At 44.2% G+C, this 24036-nt stretch overlaps 1 protein-coding gene across 7 annotated transcripts in view; it reads left to right on the plus strand.

Annotated features, from left to right (window-relative positions):
- The window catches only part of AP3B1 (adaptor related protein complex 3 subunit beta 1), a 346467-nt gene that overhangs the window by 28389 nt on the left and 294042 nt on the right, over positions 1-24036 (plus strand). For 5 of the 7 annotated variants that reach the window (XM_073344162.2, XM_073344164.2, XM_073344167.2 and 2 more), the window contains 2 exons: positions 15625-15700; positions 21345-21419. In XM_073344162.2, the coding sequence (XP_073200263.1) occupies positions 15625-15700; positions 21345-21419 (151 nt within the window). Of the gene's footprint in view, positions 1-15624; positions 15701-21115; positions 21239-21344; positions 21420-24036 lie in introns of those variants that run through there. The other 2 variants (XM_073344163.2, XM_078852785.1) reach the window with 2 other exon arrangements.

Genomic DNA, 24036 nt, shown 5'->3' on the forward strand with positions numbered 1-24036 from the left:
ACTTTGAGAAATTTTTGAACTTCAGATCAAATGTCCTATGACTACGTTTTAGTCATGGGTATTTTTAGTAAAAGTCATGGACGGGTCATGGGCAGTAAACAAAAATTCACGGCCTGTGACTTGTCCATGACTTTTACTATATTATATACCCCGAACAAAAACTTGGGCCGGGGGCTGCGGGAGGACCACAGGTGTTGGGGCAGGGTGGCCTGGGACCCCCGCTAGTGGGTATGTGGGTGCGGGGGGAACGGCATACAACCTGGGACCCCTGCTGGTGCTGGGAAGGGGTGAAGGGAGGTGAGGGGCAGCCCGGGGACTCCTGCTGGTGCTGGAAGGGGTGGGGGGCTGCGTAGGGCCCAGGACCCCTACTTGGGATAGCGGTGGGGGGTGGCGGCGGCACAGGGCCTGGGACTCCTGCTGGTGCTGGGGAGCAGGGCAGGGTTGGTGGGGCTCGCAAGCTCCCTACCTCTGCACAGCGCCCCGGAAGAGGCCGGCATGTCTGTGCAGCTCCTAGGGGAAGGGAAGGCCAGGGGGCCCCTGCCACAAACTCCAGCTCCGCAGCCCCAATTGGCCAGGAACCACAGCCAGTTGGAGCTGTGGGGGTGGTGCCTGCAGGTAGGGGCAGCGCGCAGAGCCCACTTGCCCCTCTGCCTAGGAGTAGCAGGGATATGCTGGCTGCTTCTGGTGAGCCCCCTGAGGTAAGCACTGCCTGGCATTCCTGCCCCAGTCCTGAGCCTCCCACCCAAACTGCTGCTGGGGCATAACGGTGCGGTGGCCAGAGACTGCCCCAGCATTGGCTGGTGCAACTGGGCCAGGGGCTGCCTGATCTGCTCAGGCAGCCCTGGGGCCAGCCGCACCAGCTGCTGCAGAAGTCAGAGGTCACGGAAAATTACCGGATCTGTGACTTCCATGACCTCTGAGAGGCGTGCTGCCTTACCTGTAAGTATGCTAAAAGAGGGTGTGCCGAAGCATGTTTCTACTGAAGTAATAAGTGAGTCATGAAAGGGAGTGAAAACAGAGGTACCTCAGGGTGAACTAGTTTCTTTCAATTTAACCTAAGCCACCCTTACTCCTCTCTTAACCACCTAGCTATAAAACCAAACCTCTAAGCCCATAAGCAATAAAGATTTGGGAAGGTCTCAGGGCCCTATTTTCCATATTATGATGATATAAAGTAAATGCTTAGTTTAGCACTTAAATGCCATTTTGATAGGAGACACAGCAACACCAGTGGGAAGGGTCCATATTCTGAGTTATGGTCGGTCTATACAAACATTCCAAAAATCATTCAGTGTAAGTCAAAAAGCAATTTCGTAGTGATAGGGACAGGAGACTGTCAATCTAAAGCAGGGGTCGGCAACCTTTCAGAAGTGGTGTGCCGAGTCTTCATTTATTCATTTTAATTTAAGGTTTCGTGTGCCAATAATACATTTTAACGTTTTTTAGAAGGTCTCTCTCTATAAGTCTATATATTATATAACTAAACTATTGTTGTATGTAAAGTAAACAAGGTTTTCAAACTATTTAAAAAGCTTCATTTAAAATTAAATTAAAATGCTGATCTTACACTGCTGGTCCGCTCAGCTCGCTGCCAGCCTAGGGTTCCGTTCACCTAGGCCGGCAGCGGGCTGAGTGGGGCCTGTGGCCAGGACCCTGGCTGGCAAGGGGCTGGCACCCAGAACCCCAGACTGGCAGCGGGCTGAGCGGGGCCAGTGGCTGGGACCCCAGACCCGCGGTGGGCTGAGCAGCTCAACCCGCTGCTGCTCAGCCCGCTGCCGGTCTGGGGTTCCATCCGCCGGCCCCACTCAGCCCGCTGCCGGTCTGGGATCCTGGCCCTGCCCATATAGAGTGGGTACCTACCTTCTCCCTGGTTCTAGCCCATTCTCTTCCTCTCTGCACTGAGCTGAAGGTGGGAATGCACTGAGCACAGGGCTGGAGGTGAAGGAGCAGGCTGGGGGTTGGGGTGTAGGGTCTGGCCAGGAGCTAGAATAAGGGCGGGGACTCAGGGTTGGGGCAGGAGGTTTGGGGGTGGAGTGCTTACCTGGGCAGCTCCCATTTGGTGCAAGGGGTGCAGGTGGGAATGTCAGGGAGTGGGGGGTGGGTGCAGGAACTCCCATTTGGTGCAAGGGGTGGGGGTGGGAATGTGGGGGATGCAAGAGTCAGGACATAGGGTGTGGGCAGGTGTGAGGGGGTGCAGGAGTCAGGGCAGAGGGCATGTGAGGGGGGTGCAGGAGTCAGGGCAGAGGGCTGGGGGCATGTGAGGGGGCACAGGAGTCAGGGCAAGGGGTATGGGGGGCTGGGTATGTGTGAGGGGTGCTGGAGTCAGGGCTGGGGTCGTAGGGGGTGCAGGGGTCAGGGCAGGAGGCAGAGGGGTGTGCAGGAATCAGGGCAGAGGGTTTGGGGTGTTGGCTGGGGTTGTGGGGGTGCTCCCAGCCCCTTGCCCTGAGCAGCTCACAGCAGGGGGCTGGAGGGGATATGCCCTGATTCCACCCCCCCTTCCCCAAGGCCCCATCCCCACCTCTTCTCTGCCTCCTCCAGGGAGCCGAGCCTCGCTGCTCCGGCTCCACTTCTCCCCCTCCTCTGAAAGGGCCATCAGCTGGTCGGTGGCAGGGAGGGAGAGGAGGAGGGGCAGGAACCCAGCATGCTGAGGGAAGAGGCGGGGGAGGGAGGAGCTTGCCTGCTCTGCAGCAGCAGCCAGCAGGACCAAGCTTCTTTTCCATGCCCCCGCAGGGGGGGAGAAGAGTGGGCCGGCGTGGGCAGGATTTTTAATGGCACGCTGCCGCCTGCCAGGGTCCCAGCCTAGGTTCTGCAGCGGGCTGAGCGGGGCAGGCAGCAGTGTGCCATTAAAAATCGGCTCGCGTGCCGTCTTTGGCATGCATGCCATAGGTTGCCGACCCCTGATCTAAAGTAAATTTAGGAGTACTACCATCTTGCTTAAGTTAATCCTTTTCATCCATGAAACCAGCAGGCCTGACCATCTTTAAAGCCTAGTTTAACTGAACCAGCTGGAGAATAACTTCCCCTAGATAACTAGAGCATAGTGTGGTATTCTGGGTATTAAACTTTCCGCGACTAGAGACAATGTTGAGGAAAGAACATGGGCAAATGTGAGGGGTAGATGTATCAGGAACAGCGTTTAGATTTTTCTGAAATATACTTACAGATTGATTACCATAAGCCTTAAAAGTCAGCATAGTCTGTGCAATGGGTAGTAGGGCATGCTGTGGGATCAACATAGGGAGGCTGTATCCTTCAGAGAAGGGACTTTGTGCTTTTGATTAAAAAAAAAAAAAAAATTCTGGTAACATCTAGCTGCCCCAATCAGCATCTGCATCCTATTATGCTAGGAATGCCAAGAACCAAAAAGCATAAAGGGGATGAGGGGGGTAGCAAAGGACCGACGCTTGGTCAAAAAAAAAGAAGAGTATTTAGAGTTTTAAAGCTCTTAAGATACAACGGCATTTGCTCCAATCCCTCAGACAGAGACAAACACCTATGAGATCTCTATCAAGCATTCTTAAAACTACAGTACTCACCTGCTGAAGTGAAAAAACAGATTGACAGAGCCAGAAGATTACCCAGAAGTCGCCTACTACAGGACAGGCCCAACAAAGAAAATAACAGAACGCCGCTAGCTGTCACCTTCAGTCCCCAACTAAAACCTCTCCAGCGCATCATGAAAGATCTACAACCTATCCTGAAAAATGATCCCTCACTCTCACAGATCTTGGGAGACTGACCAGTCCTCACTTAGAGACAGCCCCCCAACCTGAAGCAAATACTCTCCAGCAACCACACACCAAAAACACTAACCCAGGAACCTATCCTTGCAACAAAGCCTGATGCCAGCTCTGTCCACATATTTATTCAAGTGACATCATCCTAGGACCTAATCACATTAGCCATGCCATCAGGGGATCGTTCACCTGCACATCTACCAATGTGATATATGCCATCATGTGCCAGCAATGCCCCTCTGCCATGTACATTGGCCAAACCGGACAGTCTCTACGCAAAAGAATAAATGGACACAAATCTGACATCAGGAATCATAACATTCAAAAAGTGGGAGGAGAACACTTCAACCTTTCTGGCCACTCAGTAAAAGACTTATGGGTGGCAATTCTACAACAGAAAAGCTTCAAAAACAGACTCCAATGAGAAACTGCTGAGCTTGAATTAATATGCAAACGAGATACCATTAACTTGGGTTTGATTAGAGACTGGGAGTGGCTGGGTCATTAATACATATTGAATCTATTTCCCTAAAGTTAAGTATCCTCACACCTTCTTGTCAACTGTCTAAATGGGCCATCTTGATTTTCACTACAAAAGTTTTTTTCTCCTGCTGATAATAGCTCATCTTAATTAATTAGCCTCTTATAGTTTGGCAACTTCCACCTTCTCTGTATGTGTATCTATATTTCTTCTTACTATATGTTCCATTCTATGCATCCGATGAAATGGGCTGTAGCCCAAGAAAGCTTATGCTCTAATAAATTTGTTAGTCTCTAAGGTGCCACAAGTACTCCTGTTCTTTTTTGCAGAAACAGACTAACACGGCTGCTACTCTGAATAAAAAGGTAACTTAGCCCTTCTGGTACATAGATGGTAGGAAATCACTGGAAATGCGAAGGTATACTTGTGTGTTGAATTAAAGCAGTGTCAAAAAAGTTTTATATTGTAGTTCTAGAATATTTTCGTGTGTAGTTTCTTATGGGGATTTTAAAACTTTTGAATTTCTCTTTTCTTAGAGAAAAGTCAAATCAGTTTGTGTTCCATATTCTTTCTACTTGTAGTGTAACAGAAAGCCGGCACTAGGCATAAGCAGACTAAGCAATTGCTTAGGGCCCCGAGCAGCTCCAGAGTGCCCCCTATTAATTATTAGTAAGACGTAGGTGTGTGTTAGGGGCCAAGGGGGAGAGCAAAAATATTCCTGTTTGGGACCTCCAATGAGGTAGCACTGGCACTGGTATAACAGCAAGTTGACTGAAGTAAAGTTTTAGTGTGGTTCACAGGGAGTTATTAATGCAGCTGATTTTCCAGTAGTGAGGAATGTGTCTCTCTAACGTTTTTGGATACTAGGCCAAAAGATACCTTGGATTGGCACAGTGTGCAGTCATCTGTACTTTCTTTTGGTGCTGGGAAGTGGACATGAATCATATGAATGTTATTTTTCAAACTTCATGAACTGAAGAAAGTATTGCTTCAAAATAATTAATGAACACAAAAATGTAAACTGCATTTTTGAGGCTTGTGTTAAGCTTTTTTAGGGGGTTTGATTAAGGAACTGAAGTATTTCTTTGAATTTTAAAATTTCTGAGGTGGTGCAAATACCATTGCATTGCACAGCAACCGATAAAATGAAAGGCTGTAAAGTAATTGCCATGTATCATTGTTTGTTGAAGTCAGCTGATAAGACACATTCTTAGAGGAAAATGACCTTTGAGATTTATATAGAATTTTTTTAAAATTAAAACAGTGAAGGGAGTGGGTATCTTGTTATGTCACAAGAATTTTTTTTTAATTAGACTTCAGTATTGGTTGGTGTATGTAGGCTAAGTTAGCTGAGTACTGAACTTCAAGTTTTCTAAACTTGAAAGAATGGAACAAGGCTCATTATTGGCTAAAATTAGTGAAGCATCCTGCAATATTAGATCTGTTCTTGAAATGGCAGAGAGCCTCCAAGTTACCCTGAAACCAGAACCTAGTGTAGAGGAAAGAGAGCTTACCAATGCAGTTGCTGATCAATATGAGCAAAATCTCACTGTGTAAGTATCTAATGCTTGCTAATCTTTTCCTCCCACTCTCAATTTCAATGCAAATGTAAAATGCAGTCTAACTAGATAAGGAATTTCGAACTTAAATTGGCTTACTTGGTTTTTTCTTAATTTTAACAGTTAATACAAAAACACCATTTCCAAATAAATTAATCAAATACCATATATGTTTTGAAGTTTCTGAAGAATGAAGCAGCACCACATTGAAAAAAGAAACTTGGGGAGTAGGAAGTCTTCATCATTTAGTTTTTATGGAATTTATGAACTGGCTTGTATCTTTTCTGTGTTGCATGTTAGAATATTTTCATTTGGTTTGTGTCCAGAGGACTTCTATTTCTAGAGATATTATTATGTTGCACAGCAATACAGAAGTTTGCAGTGGAGGCAGCAGTGCATGAGAATACTACCAGACTCTGCTCAGCTAAATTGTGAATGATTTAGCCCCCCTACAAATACTGTTCATGTCATCCTCCGTAGCTTTGATCCAGCCATTCCTATTTACTATATCTGGACTCTCCAAGCCCAGATCTCACATTCGTGTCCCCAGAACTTGCAGTCCTACTTCCTTTGCTTGCTGCATAATGATTTTGATGCATCCTAAAAAGAATTCTGGGGCTTATTGGTGTATCAAGTACACAAGTATGAAGATAGCCACTTAATTTGGGGGACATTTAATGGTGCTGTAGTGAGTCAGACAACTGGAAAATACAGCTAAATAGCAGAAAACCTTTTTTTACAGTATGTTTTCTTTTTCATTAGAATAAGCATGTTGGTATATGAGAGACTCCAGTTTGTTCAAAGTTATGGTGTGAGGGGTTAAATCTGTTTTAGGCCCGTTAATTTTTCATAGTAAATCATTTTTCATAAAACACTTAAATTCTCTGAAAAGTGACGACTTCATGTGGAAGCTGACAAAAAATAATCTCCTGCTAGTACAGTTTTTGTCTACTGGCTACCAGGCTCTTATTTCAGTGGAGTTTTTCTGACTAGTATACTGTTTTTGGTTTTAAGAACAACTTGCAACAGGCATTTCTCTGTTGACTAAGTGAGTGAAGTTTGTATGATTCTGCTGCTTTAGGGAGGAGGGGCAGGTTCTTTAAACTGCTGTTGTCTTGTAAAGTAATAACTACTGTTGTTGAGTTAAAGCGTTAAAGTGAATCTCCCTTGCCAAAAGTGGGTAAAATGATATCTAAGGCCTTGTTTACACTACCAGGTTTTGTCGCCAAAAACTGCCTTTTGTTGACCAATGCATGAATATACGCTGTGATGTGACTTTTATCAGGAAAAATGCCTGTTTTTGGTGACGAATACATCCACCCCAATGAGAGACTTACATCTTTTCCTCTACATTTTTCGTAACAAAGTGCCAGTGTAGACACCACACTTGATTTCATTGCTTTAATTGGCTTCCAAGAGGTGTCCCACAATGCCCATCGTGACTGCCCTGGTCAGCGGTTTGAACTCCACTGTCCTGCATGTAAATGACGATCCACCCCATCTCTCCCCCAGAAGCCCCGGGAATTTTTGAAATTCCGTTTCCTGCTGGCTCGGCGTGGAGAGGTCTCATTGCATCTTCCAAGGTGACCATGGCAGATGCTCTACTGCTTGGAGCACTGCAGAGCTGTTGGATCTGATCAGTATATGGGGAGAGAAGGCTGTGCAGTCCCAGCTGCTCTTGAGCTATAGGAATTAAGATACCTACAGGCACATTTCTCAAGGCTTTTGCGAAAAGTGCTGTGATTGGGACATGCTACAGTGCAGAGCAAAGATAAAGGTCCTGAGGCAGGTGTACCATAAGGTGAGGGAGGCAAACCATCGCTCCGGTGCTTCACCTAAGACCTGCCAGTTCTATAAGGAGCTGGATGCTATGCTCTGTGACGACCCCACCTCCATCCCCAAGAGCCCCATGGATGCTTCAGAGGGAATGTAGGCAGCAGAAAGAGGAACTAACCTGGAGAATGAGGTTATTGATAAAGAGGTGGAGTTAGATGAGGGTGTGCAACTCCTGGCAGGGTCGCCCAGTGGGACAAGCAGCCACGAACTGTTCTCCACTCTGGAGGGGTTTAGCCAGTCTCAGCAGTTGCTCTCCGGGGAGCAAGAAGCAGGAGGTGAGACGCCTGGTAAGTGCCTGTGGTTTGTGTAGTGCAGAGGTGGGTTCCTGGTATAGCAATGTGGGAGGCTGGCTGTGTTTCTGTGAGGTGGACATTTCCCTGTGTAGTTAATCAGTACAGTGGAACAGGGTGCTGATGCATGCCGTGATCTCATGGGAATCCTCCAGAGAGATCTCCAGGAAGTTTTCCTGGAGGTACTCAGTAATCCTCTGCCAAAGGTTCCATGGCAGAGTAGATTTGTTCCTTCCCCCGTTGTAGGAAACTTTCCTGTGCTGTTTGGCAATCACTTGTGCAGGGACCAAAGTGGAAGATAGACAAGCAGCATAGGGAGCTGGGCAGAAGCCACAAGATGTACCCTCATTGCCCTGCTTTCCCTTAGCAGTGAGATGTCTGCTAGAATGACCACCGCCTGTTGAAAAATGTGGAGAATTTTAGAATTTTTTCCATAGAATGCTGCACCACAACCCTTGCAGAGAGCATATGCTCTTTTCCCTATGTGGAGCGCCCCCCTCCCCCAACATTCACCAGGCTTTGACTCTTCGCGCCGATATGTGCCTGGCTAGGGTCAGTGAGAAAGTGATTGCAATGTTGCAAAAGGTGTATTTAACTGAAATGTTACAAGGCTCTGTGTGAATTTAACTATTGTGTTTCGGCTTGTCCCCTGTGCTTCACCAGATGTGGCTTTTAGGAACATGCCATGCACCACTGCCAAGCGTCTCTGCCAGATAAGAAAGCGCCCAAGATGCAGCAAAGAAGACATGTTCTTCTTTAAGTACTTGTTCATGTCAATTGCAATCAGGTGTGCTCATGTCGCATGCATGAGAGTCAGAAGATTTTCCCCTAGCAGTATTCATAGGGTTGGCCTGGGCACCCCCTGGAGTTTCCTTTGGGGGGCTTGTAAAATCTGAAGAGGTTTCCACCCTAGGAGCTTAAAGGACCGAGATCAGCACCTCCGGATTTTGCTCATGGAGGCAGTGCTCCAGCTGCAGTTAGAACCCAGTGCCGGGGAGCCAGCCCAAGCACCGCTTCCTTGGTGCGCAGTGTGCTGGCAATCTCAGCGCGTGAGCCGGTGTCAAGGAAGAGACCCTCGGCACTGCCATGGCTCTGCCACACAGAATCCAGACCTCTGCGAGGCACCGCTCTCAATCCCTGGGGCCCCAGAAAAAGAAGAATTCGGACAGAGGGTGTTCCCCAACCAGGCCTAAGGATCAGGCGGTTGGTAAGCCTCCTTCTGGTGCCCAGCCACCACGGGTCATGTCAACTCCTGACCCAGTGGGGGTCCAGTCGATTCTGGACCTTCATCGCTCACTGGCCCAGCACCAAGAAGACCTGCAGCACCCCCACCCCTCCCCCCCCATGCTGGAGGCATTTGAGGCTGCATGGGACCTTCTGGCACTTACGGCACCAGCCTCTCCTCCAAGATGGGAGAGGTTGCTGGCACCCATTTGGGCCCTAGTGCAATCGATGGGCAAGCCGGTGATGGTGGCAATATGCATACATCCCTGATGCATCGCCCTCCACACCAGCCACTCATGTGGTGGAGCTGTTTGGTCCACCAGTTTGCAGCACCCATCACTGGCACAGAGGGACTCCGTTCCTCCATGGTCGTCCCAATTGGAGACCTCAGAGTCAGAAACAGAGTCATCGAACTCCAGTAGGAGCAGGAGGTCCCGCTCCCACCAAGAACGCCAACTCTACCCAGCACTGTTGCCGGGCCACTGGCAAGCTCCTCCGTGGCCATTCTGGACGCTTTGGGCCTATCATCAAAGCATGGGCATTGGTGGTCTCAGTGTCCTTCGGGCCACTGCTCACACATTTGGCTTTGGGGATTTCACTGTTGACTCAGCTGACCTGCGTACCGGCATTGGTGCCAATGCCTATGGTGCTGACTGCGGCGCTGGAGGTCTTTACTCCTTGGAACCCCAGAAGGGCCAAGGGCATAGAGCAGGCTCCTGTACCACTCCGCCTCTCATCTTCCTCCTCCCTGGATGAGGTGGTGGCTGGCATATCAACAGCTCCAGCCCTGGAGGACACCAGGGTCTTACAGCAGCTGCTGAGATGGGTGGCCCAGAGTCCCAATATTAAAACAGAAGAGGTGGTGGAGGAGACCGACCCGATGGTCGCTGTCCTTTCCCCTTCTGGGCCATCCCGTATCGCGCTGCTGCTGATCAAAACCATCAGCGAAGCCACTAAGACTCTGTGGCAGACCCTGTCCTCGTTGCCACCCACCGTGAAAAGGTCTGAGCAGAGATACTTTGCCCCTCTCAAGGGGGTATGAACACCTATATATGCACCCCCTGCCAGACTCCCTGGTAGTGGATGCGTCCAACCAGCACGAGTGCCAGGGATACCAGGGGCCCTCTCTGAAAAGTCGAGAGGCCAAAAAGTTGGACCTTTTCAGGAGACAGGTTTACTCGAAAGGGGGGTTGCAACTCCGTGTACATGTGGAGCCTTGGCAAAGCTTACCGAACTCCTTCCCCCGGACTCTTGCGCAGTTTTCCGCGCTAGTAGAGGAGGGTAAACTAATTTCCTGGGCATCTCTGCAAGCAGCTTTGGATACAGCAGACGCGGCTTCCCGCACCATGGTGACCGGAGTGACCATGAGGAGGAGTTCCTGACTGCAGGTCTCTGGCCTTCCGTATGAGGTCCAGCAGACCAGCCAAGACCTCCCCTTTGAGGGTCAGACTTTATTTTCGGAAAAGACTGACTCTTACCTCCACAGCCTCGAGGACTCTAGGGCCACTCTAAAGTCCCTTGGCCTTCACACCCCTGCCAACCAGCGGAGGCATTTTTAACCACAGCCCCCACCGAGGAGTTAGCAGCCTCAGAATAGGCAGGAGGGTTCATGCAGGAGACTCTAGAAAGAAACCTCATCCTTCGTCTGGCCTGGGCTATGGCCAGTCTAAACTGGTCTCAGGCCAAAAACAGGCCTTTTGAAGGTGCGCACAAGGATGGCGCACCAATGCAAAGACTGGATCCATCCCACCTTCCCTTTTCATCCCGTCTGTCCCCTTTCTTCATCCCTCTTCTTTTATTCCCGGTGTTTCCTAATACTGAAAGCCAAAGGCGGGCTCAGGCCCATCCTAGACCTGCGAGAGTTCAACAAGTTCATGAAGAAACTCAAGTTCCGCATGGTCTCTTTGGCCTCCATCGTCACTTCCTTGGATCCAGGGGACTGGTACACCACCCTTGATTTGAAGGGGGGATACTTTCATATAGTAATCACACAGTCCCACAGAAGGTACCTCAGGTTGGTGGTCAGTTGCAGGCATTACCAGTTCCTAGTCCTCCCGTTTGGCCTTTCAGCAGTGCCGTGTGTGTTTACCAAGCATATGGCAGTTGTGGCCGCATTTCTGCACAGGTGGCAGGCACAGTTGTTTCCGTACCTCGACAACTGTCTGATCCAGGGCTGCTCCAGGGTTCAAGTGGAAGAACAAGTTGACTTCATAAGAACAACCTTTGATGAACTGGACCTTCTCCTGAACGTGGGGAAATCGACGCTGTCCCTGGTTCAGTGGATAGAATTTATTAGGGGTGGCACTGGTCTCGATGCAGGCCAGGGCATACCTCCTGGAATCAAAGTTCTGGGCCCTGGGCAACATCATTCAAGGTCTCAGGCAGTTCCCCACCACCACAGCAAGGAATTTCCTCCTTGTACCTATGCAGTGCAACATGCGAGACTCAGACTCAGGCCACTCCGATCATGGTTAGCCTCAGTGTATCGGCCAGGTTGGGACAGTTTGGACAAGGTCATGACTCTGCCTTCTCCGGTCCTCGACTTCCTCCTGTGGTGGCTTGACCCACAGGTAGCATGTGTGGGAGTCCCCTTTGCCAGTCCTCAGCCATCCCTCTCGCTGGAAGTGGTGTTAGGCATTCAGTAGGTTGACACTCATTCCCCCATACAGAACCAGTTTTGTAGCATGGTCTTATGGCATGTTTTATTGCTGTTGAACAGTAGAATAGTTGACAGCAGTGGAGATCAAGGAACTGTAACTACATATATTGAAGAGAAGACCAAGGATGACCTTAATAAGAATAATGTTGGTTATCACCCAGGTTAATTCTTTCTAGTCCATACTTATTTTTCTCTCCACAAAATAAATAGTCATTATTCTAAGACCCACAATATCCAACTGGATCTCTTCTTGATGTGCTTTCACCACTGTTGTCACAGTCCATATCCATCACTTTCACTGGTGTCATAACCATACAGCTAAGGGTAGCCTAGAATTCCTCCTTACCTGTAAGGGGTTAAGAAGCTCAAATAATCTGGTTGGCACCTGACCAGAAGGACCAATGGGGAAAGAAGATACTTTCAAATCTTGTGGGGAGGAGGAGGAAAGGCCTTTTTGTGTGTATGTTCTCTTGGGAAGCAGAGAAGCATCAGGTCAGAAAACGCTTTCTCCTATAAACCATCCTAAAAGTCTCTCATATTACAAAAATTTAAGTAAAAGCCAGGCAGGGCATGTTAGATTATCTTTTGTTCTGCTTGTGAATTTTTCCTTTGCTGGGGGGAGGTTTATTCCTGTTTTTTGTAACTTTGAAACTAAGCCTAGGGGAAGTTCTGTTGTGTTTTTTGAATCTTTTGTTACCCTGTAAAGTTATTTTCCATCCTGATTTTATAGAGGTGATTTTTACCTTTTTAAAATAAAATCCTTCTTTTAAGAACCTGACTGATTTCTCTATTGTCCTAAGACCAAGGGGTTTGGGTCTGTGATCACTCTGTAGCCAATTGGTTAGGATAGTATTCTCAAGCCTCCCCAGGAAAGGGGGTGTAAGGGTTTGGGGGGTATTTTGGGAGAATAGGAACTCCAAGTGGTCCTTTCCCTGATTCTTTGTTAAATCACTTGGTGCTGGCAGTGTACCGTCCAAGGGCAAAGAATTTGTGCCTTGGGGAAGTTTTAACCTAAGCTGGTACAAATAAGCTTAGGGGGTCTTTCATGCTGGTCCCCACATCTGTACCCTAGAGTTCAGAGTGGGGAGGGAACCCTGACAGCTGTGTGCATAGCATTGCAAAAAAGTGTGTGATTGACAAAAGTAAGCAGTAGGAAAATAACTTTCATGGCTGAAAGGTTTTTCAGCTTCTGGGGCCTTTAGAGTCTATGCACATGGATTTTTATAGTTGGACAACTCCTATAGTACTTCCGTTACAGCCCTGGTAGAGCTCACCAGGCTTCTCTTTTTGGATCTCAACACTGGATCAGTGTGCTTTTAAGTTTCCTTTCAGTCTGGTCTGGGTAGGTTCAAAGCACAGTTCTTCCCTTTGTGTCAGGCTCACTACAAAAGTTACATAGTCTGTGCCCTTCTCTGAAGTGGGACTCCACGGTTCAATTACACAAGACAAGTGCTGAGCCTCAGTAATTTTAAGAACACCCTTTCCCAGAGCTGCATCTTTGTGAGCACTCTGGTGTACAGTTTATCCCTGCAGGGGGAAGCATATTTGAAACAAATACAGACTTCGTAGAAAGATTTCTGAAACAATCAGTTTACTTGAGACTGCACAAAAGAGAGATGTAAGCAAAATAAGGAACACCTGCACATAATTCCCTGCCTCAGTTTCCTCAACACTCTTCAGTGTTTTTTGGGATTTGGGTCAATTTTTTTTCAGTGTTCCAAGTCCCCTTTTCTGGTCTGCAATCCACCAGCTCCTTCAAATCATGGAGTCTCCTCCCTGATCCCTGTAGCTAGCTTTCTTCAGCTATGTCTGGTCCAACAATCAAAAAGCTCCCTCTCCTTCTGAAATGTGCCACTTTGTGTTCCCCTTTGTCGAACCTCTCAGTTTACGTGGTTTTAAAGGACTGTACCTATACTTCTGTTCCTTTGTTCCTCTTCTGTGAAATTTTACACTCCAGGTCTCTAGAAGAGAAAGGCGAGAGCTGCTTTCACGTAGGTTGTAGCTACCTCTTAGTTCCTCCAGGGCCTGAATTATTCACTTCTTGATAATCCTTAGTAACTGTCTCATTCAGAGGCATGCAGTGTAATTGTAGCCATGTTGGTGCCAGGATATTAACGAGACAAGATGGGTGAGATAATAATTTTTATTAGACCAACATCTGTTGGTGAGAGAGACCAGCCTTTGAGCCACAGGGAGATCTTCTTTGGGAGAGGTACTCCCTGCCTCACAACAAAAAGCATGCTGGAACAGATAATTTTGCATAAGTAGTTAGCACATATCCTAAGGGATCATTCAAGGTAGGGTGGCCTGTTAACACCTCTGCAGTCAGGACAAAAAAAGTGGGTCAGTGGGTTACAGATTGTTGTAATAAGTCGTAAATCCGGTGTCTCTGTTCAGTCCATAAATAATGAATTTAAGTGCCCAGGCTTGTCTTTTGAAAGCTTTGTGCAGGTTTCCTTTGTGAAAAATGTTCACTTACAGGTGATAGGATGTTTTTGTGTTTTATCATTTTCCTGTGCGATTTCATTCAAACCATCCATAGAGATTGTCTGGTTTCATCCCATAGTTGTTGTTGAGGGGGCATTTAGTGCACTGGATGAGGTGTACCACATGTTGTGATAGGCATGTGTAAAATCCATGGATCTTGAAAGGTGTTCTGTTGGGGAATGTTGATCATTGTAGCAGTGGACATATGTCTGCAGGTTTTGCACCTGTTGTTTTGGCAGGGTGTTGTGCTACTTTGAGTTGGTGTGTCCTGGTCTGTGGGGAGCTTGTTTGAAGGCCAGAAGTGGGTGTTCAGGAAAGATTTCTTTCAGGATGTGGTCCCCATCAAGTATGGGTTGTAGTTGTTTGATGATGCCCTGTATAGGTTCTATTATGGGATGCTATGTGTGGTCAAAGGGGGTTTTGTTTGTGTATTGAAGATGATTCTGTCTGGGTATTTGAGTGGCCCGTTGGTTCAGAAGTTGATGCTTGGGCACCTCTGTGTGTCTTCTTAGCACAAGGAGTTTCTCTGGAAAGAGGTTTACTCACTCGATGCTACCTACTTGATTTCAAGGAGTTAATTTTCATAAAAACTTCTCATGTTTCTCATATTTTCTGAAGGGGGTGTGTGTGTGTGTGGTGATGGAGGGGGACTGCAAATCAGTGGAGTCTGGAAGGGTGCCGGATACTTGGTAATGGAGAAGGGAGCTTGTCTCCAGTTGAAATCCAGACCAGAGGGAAAATTAGTCTGGCATTTCTACGGTATTTTAAATTAGGTGGTGGTCATTATAGATCCTAGAAGAGGAGGTGTCAACATCAGACAATCAGATGTGGTGCTAATTAACATCCTTATTGGCAACTTTTGCAAAGAGGCTGGTGACTAATTAATTTGAACTATTGTATCATCTTGAGCTGGGCCTATTTAGTGATGAGGAATCTTGTGCTTTTGCTAGAGTTCAACAAATACTTTGGGTATAGAAGGTTTAATTCTTCATAGCTATCAATCTGTCATTTTTCAGAGCAATGGTTGGTACAATTTAAAAGGGATGGGGAACACTTCGCATTCGTTATTACTAAAATGCAGTAATAATATGTAACTAAAGACTGTTTCCCAAATTGGATGTAATGGTAACATACTAATCATCTTTCAGAGCTTGATTTTGATTGTTACTTCTAGCATTATCTTGTATAAGTGGCAGCTCATCACAGAATTAATAGTTTGAGCAACAAATTTGTCCCATATACTGACTTAACTGTTGCTTCTTGAAAACCAGTTTTATAAGACCATAAAATGATGCTTTTGATTTACAGTATTGAATTTTCTAATCCTTTTTTTTCTTAACTTCCACTGTAGGAATGAAGACCTAAAGCAAATGTTGGAAAGTAATAAAGATTATGCTAAGTTGGATGCTATGAAAAGGATTGTTGGGGTATGTGAAATACAAAGATTTTTTTTTTATTTTTTTATTTTTATTTTTTTTGCCAATACATGTTAATGCTGGTTTCTCTCTTTGACTCCTTCACTACAGTATTTTAATATGTAAATAGTTTGAAAAGCTAGGGTGAAATGCTATTTTCTTTAAATATCAAGATGGAAAATTTAAAATGGATACAAGTACACAAATATTTCAATGACAGATGTGTGAAATGTTTCTATAAATATGTAGAGCTGTGATATAAAAATGTAGGTATTGACTGTATTCTCCTTATTGTTAATGTCGCACAACTCCTATTTATGTCAAAGAAACACTCCAGTTATTTTTCTCAGATGAGTAGTCTGAAAAGCTGAAGGTGTTTCTTACTTGGAGTAAACTGAGAAATATATTTGAAATGTTTTTAACTTTATTTTTTGCAAATGATTATCAATCCACTATGTAATTTTCCCCCTAAAATATAAATAACTTTTTAAATTGACATTTGAGTCTACTGCATCAGGTTTCAATTTAAGTTTAAAAAGTGGAACTGGCATCCAGTTTATTAGCAATTTATGCTTAATATTAAACAAGCAATATAGGTTTTTTGAGTGTTTAAACCTGAATTACAAAAGTTTAAAAACTCATCTGTATACCTGTACATGAGATTCCCAAAACCGCTGAGTGTAAAGAGGTTAGACGTTTTACTATGCTTGCTAAAGGTCTGCATTGGTATTTACAGTTGAGGTTAAGATTGCTCATTTAGGGGACAGAGGGAAATGACTTTTTCCTAGCCTAGACAAGGGCCAGGACTTCTGGATTTCAGAGTAACAGCCGTGTTAGTCTGTATTCGCAAAAAGAAAAGGAGTACTTGTGGCACCTTAGAGACTAACCAGTTTATTTGAGCATAAGCTTTCGTGAGCTACAGCTCACTTCATCGGATGCATACTGTGGAAACGCCTGATGGAGTGTTTGATCAAACGCTGTATTGTGGAAATGCTGACGTACTCTCACCTTGATAAGGTGACGAATTATAACATATGATCTGAATCATGGAACTAGATAACCCACTCTAGCGTTTGATCAAACACTCCACCAGGAGTTTCCACAGTATGCATCCGATGAAGTGAGCTGTAGCTCACGAAAGCTTATGCTCAAATAAACTGGTTAGTCTCTAAGGTGCCACAAGTCCTCCTTTTCTTTTTACAAATATTCAGAGGCAGTATATTATACAAAACTGTTTCTTTTGTTTTACTACCACTTGCTCATTTTGAAAGAGGACTACTGTTTCTATCAGTAACTTCCTACAATCCACCTCAAAAGAGTGAATCCCTATTTCCCCCAAAAATGGTGATTAAAGGTGCTAGAGTTCTTGAAGCCTCAACCGTCAGAGGCTCAGAATATCTGTCCTTTTCCATTGAGGCATGTTGCAAAGAGCTTTATGTAGGTGAACATAAGCTTAAGGTCTAAACTGGAGGCAAGAGTTGGCTGAGGTGTAGGTGACAGATGATGTTAAAATTATATTGTCAAAGGCACTCTGAGCACAGGAACAGTCTTGTTCTGACTTTGTTGGCACTTCAGAAAGAGAGCAATAAAACTAAGTTTACTTTCAATTAGTAAAAAAAAAAATAATAGAAATTTGATTAAATAGGGTGTTCATATCACAAGTGATGGTTTTTTAATCTTCCAAATACACGTTAATGCAGTAAAAATAACTTTGAGAATCATAGAGGTTTACAAGATTACAAAGAATTGCTATTTAGGAAAATTTAGATGTATATGACAACTAATATTTATAAATGCATTCTGTAAAATAACATCTTAATATTTCTTTTAAAAATCTGGCTGAACCCCATGACTACCAATGTAATCTCCCTTGCAGCTTCAATAATAATCTTCCTGCTATCCTTATACTTGTCACCCCAAGGAAAAACTTGTGGAGAATATTTGAAGCTTGCAGTGTCCTGAAAGCGGCCTGAGCCTAGATTTGGAAAGATTTGGAGCTAGCAAACAAGTTCAAGTGTTTAGTACCCCTCTTGGAGAAACTTCTACTACCTGCCCCCTTACTACCAATTATTTTATACAGAAAATAAAAAAAAAAATTAAAAAAACCAGAAACCTAATGTGTTGCATCACATGTACAGCGTCTGTGTTGAACAGAAATGTGCACAGGACAGCATACAGGCATGGAGCTCCATCCTGCGTTCCTTGCAACATACTCAACTCCTGGTGCCTTCAGTAGGAGCTTTGGGTATACAAGACATACAGGTTTTGAGCTCCTAATAGCTATGCATAGCAGCTAAATTGGTATGATTAGACCTTAGTCCTGGAAACCCCTATTATATTCTTTTGAGCTAATGATCCATGAACTAAAGAGACTTTACACTCATCATTATTAATGAGTCAAAATACATACTTTTAAAAGATATTAAATGCATATCTACATGGTACACTGGAGCTATTATGGTTGGTCTGTTAAATAATGCAAGTTACATATATATTTTCTTGATAGGCTGTAACTATGTGGTAACAGTTCAAAACTAGATGATCAACCATATCTTTTTGCAAACTCTTTTCATAGCAAGTTGTTTGATGTCTTAGTAGTAATAATACTTAGCTCTTATATAGTGCTTTTCATCAGTAGATCTTGCCTCTTTAATGACCAGATGGGAACAGAATTTATTTCTTGTCTGGTCATTTGTCATTAAAACCACAGCCCTGACAACCCACTCACCTTGTGAGAAGGACCCCTTTACATGGGCTCTTCTAGCTAAGATACTGGACAGAGGAGGTTCCAGAAATCCACCCTTCACTGTCTCTCAGAAATGGAACATGATTTAACCTCTCCGGGATGTTCTGTTTTAAATTCCCAGTGTTAAACAACAGGGTTGTAGTAAAATAAAATTTAAGATGAGAGAATTGGATTAAAATAAAATGGTATGCATGGCATCTAGTCTTCAACTCTGCAAAAGTTGGCTATATCTAGGGCCCGACCAAATTCACGGCCATGAAAAACACGTCACGGACTGTGCAATCTGGTCTTTTGTGTGCTTTTACCCTATACTGTACCAATTTTATGGGGGAGACCGGAGTTTCTCAAATCGGAGGTCCTGACCCAAAAGGGAGTTGCAGGGGGAGCCACAAGGTTATTTTAGGGGGATCATGGTATTGCCACCCTTACTTCTGTGCTGCCTTCTGAACTGGGTGGCCAGAAAGCAGAGTCTGTTGGCTGGGCATCCAGCTCTGAAGGCAGTGCCCAGGCAGCAGCAGCGCAGAAGTAAGGGTGGCAATGCCATACCATACCATCTTACTTCTGCACTGCTGCCTTCAGAGCTGGGCGGCTGCTGACTGAGGGCCCAGCTCTGCAGGCAGCAGTGCAGAAGTAAGGATGGCAATACCATAGCATGCCATCCTTACTTCTGCGCTGCTGCTGGCGGTGGCTCTGCCGTCAGAGCCGGGCTCTTCTGGCCACCTAGTTCTGAAGGCAGTGCTGCCACTTGCAGCAGCGCAGAAGTAAGGGTAACAGTATCACAACCCCCCTTACAATAACTTTGCAAAACTCTTCACCCCTCTCCCCACAAGTCCTTTTTGGGTCAGGACCTCTACAACTACAAACCGTGAAATTTCAGACTAAAATAACTGAAATCATGAAATGTACAATTTTTAAAATACTGTGACCGTGAAATTGACTGAAATGGACCGTAAATTTGGTAGGGCCCTAACTATGTATTGTATTTTCTCTAACATTATCCTTTCCTCTCCAGCTTCTTTTTCCCTGACCCCTTTGTAATACGCTGCATATTTGAGACATTGCTCTTGTCCTCCTCCCTTTATAGTCTGACAGTTCCCCCCCCCCCCCGCTTTTATTTTTACGCATTCTAGTCATCTTATAAAGCATGTGGGTCTAAGTTACATAAGCATTTCAACAATGTGTAATGTTTGCTCTCAGATAAGAACATAAGAATGGGCATACTGGGTCAGACCAATGGCCCATCTAGCCCAGTATCCTGTCTTCTAACAGTGGCCGGTGCCACATGCTTCAGAGGGAATGAACAGAACAGGACGGTTATCAAGTGATTTGTACTGGTGTCCAGTCCCAGCATCTGGCAGTCAGAGGCTTGGGGACTCCCAGAGTATTGGGTTGCATCCCTGACTATCTTGGGTAATAATCATTGGTGGATCTATCCTCCATGAACTTATCTAATTCTTTTTTTTAACCCAATTATATTTTTGGCCTTCACAACATTCCCTAGCAATGGGTTCCACAGGTTGACTGTACATTGTGTGAAGAAGTACTTCCTTATGTTTGTGTTAAACCTGCTGCCTATTAAATTCGTTGGGTGACCCATAGTTCTTGTGTTGTGTGAGGGGGTAAATAAAACTTCTTTCCCCCGCGCCATTCATGATTTTACAGACTTCTTGATTTTTTTTGTACCATCTAGAGTCAGGGTGAGCAGGGGGTATTTGATAGCTGTTGCCTGTCATCTGCCAATATTCCACTATATAGCTTCGGATTTCCTGTCTGCAGAATCTGACATTTTTGAGTGTCCCTTTGATATTTTGTCCACCTTTAGTCAACCAGTCAGGGTGACTGGATCCTGGTTTAAATGTCTCTTGTCGCTGGCTGAAGGTATTTAACCTTGGTCCATCTCCCTGTCTACCTTGCATCGGAACTTAAAAACAGAGCTCAAATGTTTTTAACTTTCACATTATTTCTACTTGACTATGAATTACTGAAAGCTTAATACCTATCTATTACAATGTTAAAAATGATTCTCCCTGAATTTGCTGATCCAGTGGAGATGGGAATTTTACAACTTCTTCACATATGAAAATATTTAGCTTCATGAATAGCTCCTTAAAAAAGAAGAGTAACAGAAGTGAGGGATTAAAACTAAACTGTACTTAAGTGTCACAATTAATTTAATCTGTAATTACAGTATCAAGTGAGAAGGCAAACTAAAATAAATGTAGAAAGTAAATTTGAATAATTGTTAATTCTTTACTGGAAAGATATTTGAGTTTCATGAGCTGCGCACACACCCCCTTCACACATTGGCTGTGGTGCTGTGCATCAAAACCTGTATGCTCTTACCCAACAAAATAACACAACCATTTTTCTGGTATTGTACTTCAGTACTCATAAGTCAGACTTTTTTCCTTTTGTGCAAACCCTTGCTTGAGGATTTTTTTCATTTAGGTGCAGTGTGCCAGGCAGTCTTACTTATTCTTGTGTAAACTCTGAATGTAACATCTACTTCACAGTATTTTTACTCTTTTTTGTGCACTAAAATCTAACTCTTATGGGAAACCTTCATAAAACTTGTTCATAATATACTCTGGTTTAGTTTTGGCTTTTTATTTTTGAAAATATATCTTGAAATTGCCAGCCTGAAAAAGCTGTCAATGCCTAAGTGACTTAAAAAAAATTGCAACTTTTGAATGTCAAAATCCAGTTTCTGTATTTCTTAATACAGTGCAAGGTACTGAAATTCCTGCCCTGCTCAAGGTGATGGTGTTCCCTTTACTGGCGCAAAGCAACTGGCTGGCAATCAAGTAAAGGAGACTGTTTGTTTATTTTTTACATTTTATTCAAAGACAGGTTGGAAAAACAGGGCCAAAATGTTTTTTAACTATTAATGATATGATCCTTCTCTTTCAGATGATTGCTAAGGGGAAGAATGCATCTGAGTTGTTTCCAGCTGTTGTGAAGAATGTGGCCAGTAAAAATATTGAGGTACTCTTAAAAAGAACACACAAAAATGTACTATTACGGAAGATATTTTTGTTATAAAAGTACCACTTAGTTTTCACTTTAGTGTAAATCACAAAATACCTTTAAGTTGTATTTTACTAGAATTCACCAAAGCTTAATCTTAGTGGGAGCCTTGTAGAAATAGTATAATCTGGGTATCTGAGATAAGGAAATGTACAGTATTGAGCCTAGTTTTCTTGTAGTGGTTTGGTGGGGGAGTGAATTTTTATAACTGTGAAAATAATCCTTAAAGAACAAATTCAAGAAGTTTTGTAGTTTGTGGTATATGTTTCTAAGAGTGCTTTGTAAATAACCTAACTAGCCTTTGGTAACTGTCTCTGCAAAAAGGCCCAGGATAGAGTGGACATAGACTGATCTATTTTCTCACCACAAAAAGTGTTTGTTGTAGAGCAGGGGTGAGACACTGGAGAGAAGCTTGCCCTTTGCCAGTGGTGTACTACATGTGTTCTGTAAACAGAGAGGTTCAGTGTGCACGATTATCAAAAAAGTATCTTCAATAACCTTTACATTTACTTCACAAAAGCTATTTTTAACTTCATTAAATAAGTTTCTCTGAAATTGCTGACCAATGCAAATTTGGTGTTGAAATGCCTTGTTAGAATAATAATTTCTGGTCTGCAAACAGTTTTTGTTGTTAATTATTAAAAAGCTAGATCTAATCATTCTTCTTTGAGCATTAGTGCAGACTCTCATACTTGGGCATGTAAATTTGTAGTCTACGCCTGGCCAGGAATCCCTTGGAAGGATATAACTGTTGAGGGGCCACGTAGGTATCTTCTTGAGGCAACAAATGTTGTAGTCATGGTTCCTCCTAGGTAACCCTCTCTTCCTTTTAATATCTGAAAAGTAAATTGGAACTAGTGGAAGTTCTTAAGATCAACTTTTATCTACTGTTTCTTTATCTCCTCTAGCTACAACTTATAGAATTCTACATAGTTAAAATTTTGAAAATTTATTTCAGGAGAGCTCTATTTATATTGCCAAGAACTGGCGTCCTTCCCAGGATGGCAGGTTAGGCAAAAAGACTATTTATAGAAGGCTTATCTTGCATCTTCCATGTTCTAATTTCTGGTCCTCATAATGATACTTGGGTGAAGGTCCGTTAACCTGTTTGTACCATATCTACTTGTTGGCCTGTGGTGATCCAAAGTCTCAGGTCTGGTCAATACTGTGAGTTGGAAGCATTTCCAGGTTCCTTTGAAATACCAGCCTCAGAATTCAGAGTTGTAGCCATGTTAGTCTGTAACAGCAAAAACAACGAGGAGTACTTGTGGCACCTTAGAGACTAACAAATTTATTTGGTATAAGCTTTGTGGGCTAAGACCCACTTCATCAGGTGCATGGAGTGGAAAATACAGCAGGAAGATACATATACATAGTACATGAAAAGATGGGAGTTGCCTTACCAATTCTAATGAGACAATTCATTTAAATTAACTACATGCCTCCAGCTTTCATCCAGACCACATCATACAATCCATTGTCTACAGCCAAGCTCTAAGATACAACTGCATTTGCTCCAATCCCTGAGACAGCGACAAACGCCTACAGGATCTCTATCAAGCGTTCTGAAAGCTACAATACCCACTTGCTGAAGTGAAGAAACAGATTGACAGAGCCAGAAGAGTACTCAGAAGTCGCCTACTACAGGATAAGCCCAACAAAGAAAGTAACAGAATGCCTCTAGCCATCACCTTCAGCCCCCAATTAAAACCTCTCCACCGCATCAAGGATCTACAACCTATACTGAAGGACGATCCCTCACTCTCACAGATCTTGGGAGGCAGGCCAGTCCTCGCTTACAGACAGCTCCCCAACCTGAAGCAACTACACACCATACAACAAAACACTAACCCAGGAACCTATCCCTGCAGCAAACCCCGTTGCTAACTCTGCCCACATATCTATTCAAGGGAGACCATCAGAGGACCTAACCACATCAGCCATGCCATCAGGGGCTCCTTTATCTGCACATCTACCAATGTGATATTTGTCATCATGTGCCAGCAATGCCCCTCTGCCATGTACATTGGCCAAACCGGACAGTCTCTACGCAAAAGAATAAATGGACACAAATCAGATGTCAAGACTTGTAATATTCAAAAACCAGTCAGAGAACACTTCAGCCCTCCTGGACACTCAATAACAGACTTAAAACTGGCAATTCTTCAAGGAAAAAAAAACTTCAAAAACAGACTCCAATCAGAAACTGCAGAACTGGAATTAATTTGCAAACTGGACACCATCAGATTAGACCTGAATAAAGACTGGGAGTGGATGGGTCACTACAAGAACTAAAAACTAATTTCCCCATGCTAATTTCCCCCCTACTGTTACTCACACCTTCTTGTCAACTGTTTGAAATGGGCCACCCTGGTTACCACTACAAAAGTGATTTTTTCCTCCTGCTGCTAACAGCCCACTTTAATTGAATTGTCTCGTTAGAATTGGTAAGGCAACTCCCATCTTTTCATGTACTATGTGTATATATATCTTCCTACTGTATTTTCCACTCCATGCATCTGATGAAGTGGGTCTTAGCCCACGAAAGTTTATGCCCAAATAAATTTGTTAGGGC

Source organism: Lepidochelys kempii, chromosome 5 (assembly GCF_965140285.1).
Source record: "Lepidochelys kempii isolate rLepKem1 chromosome 5, rLepKem1.hap1, whole genome shotgun sequence".
Taxonomy (NCBI): domain Eukaryota; kingdom Metazoa; phylum Chordata; order Testudines; family Cheloniidae; genus Lepidochelys; species Lepidochelys kempii.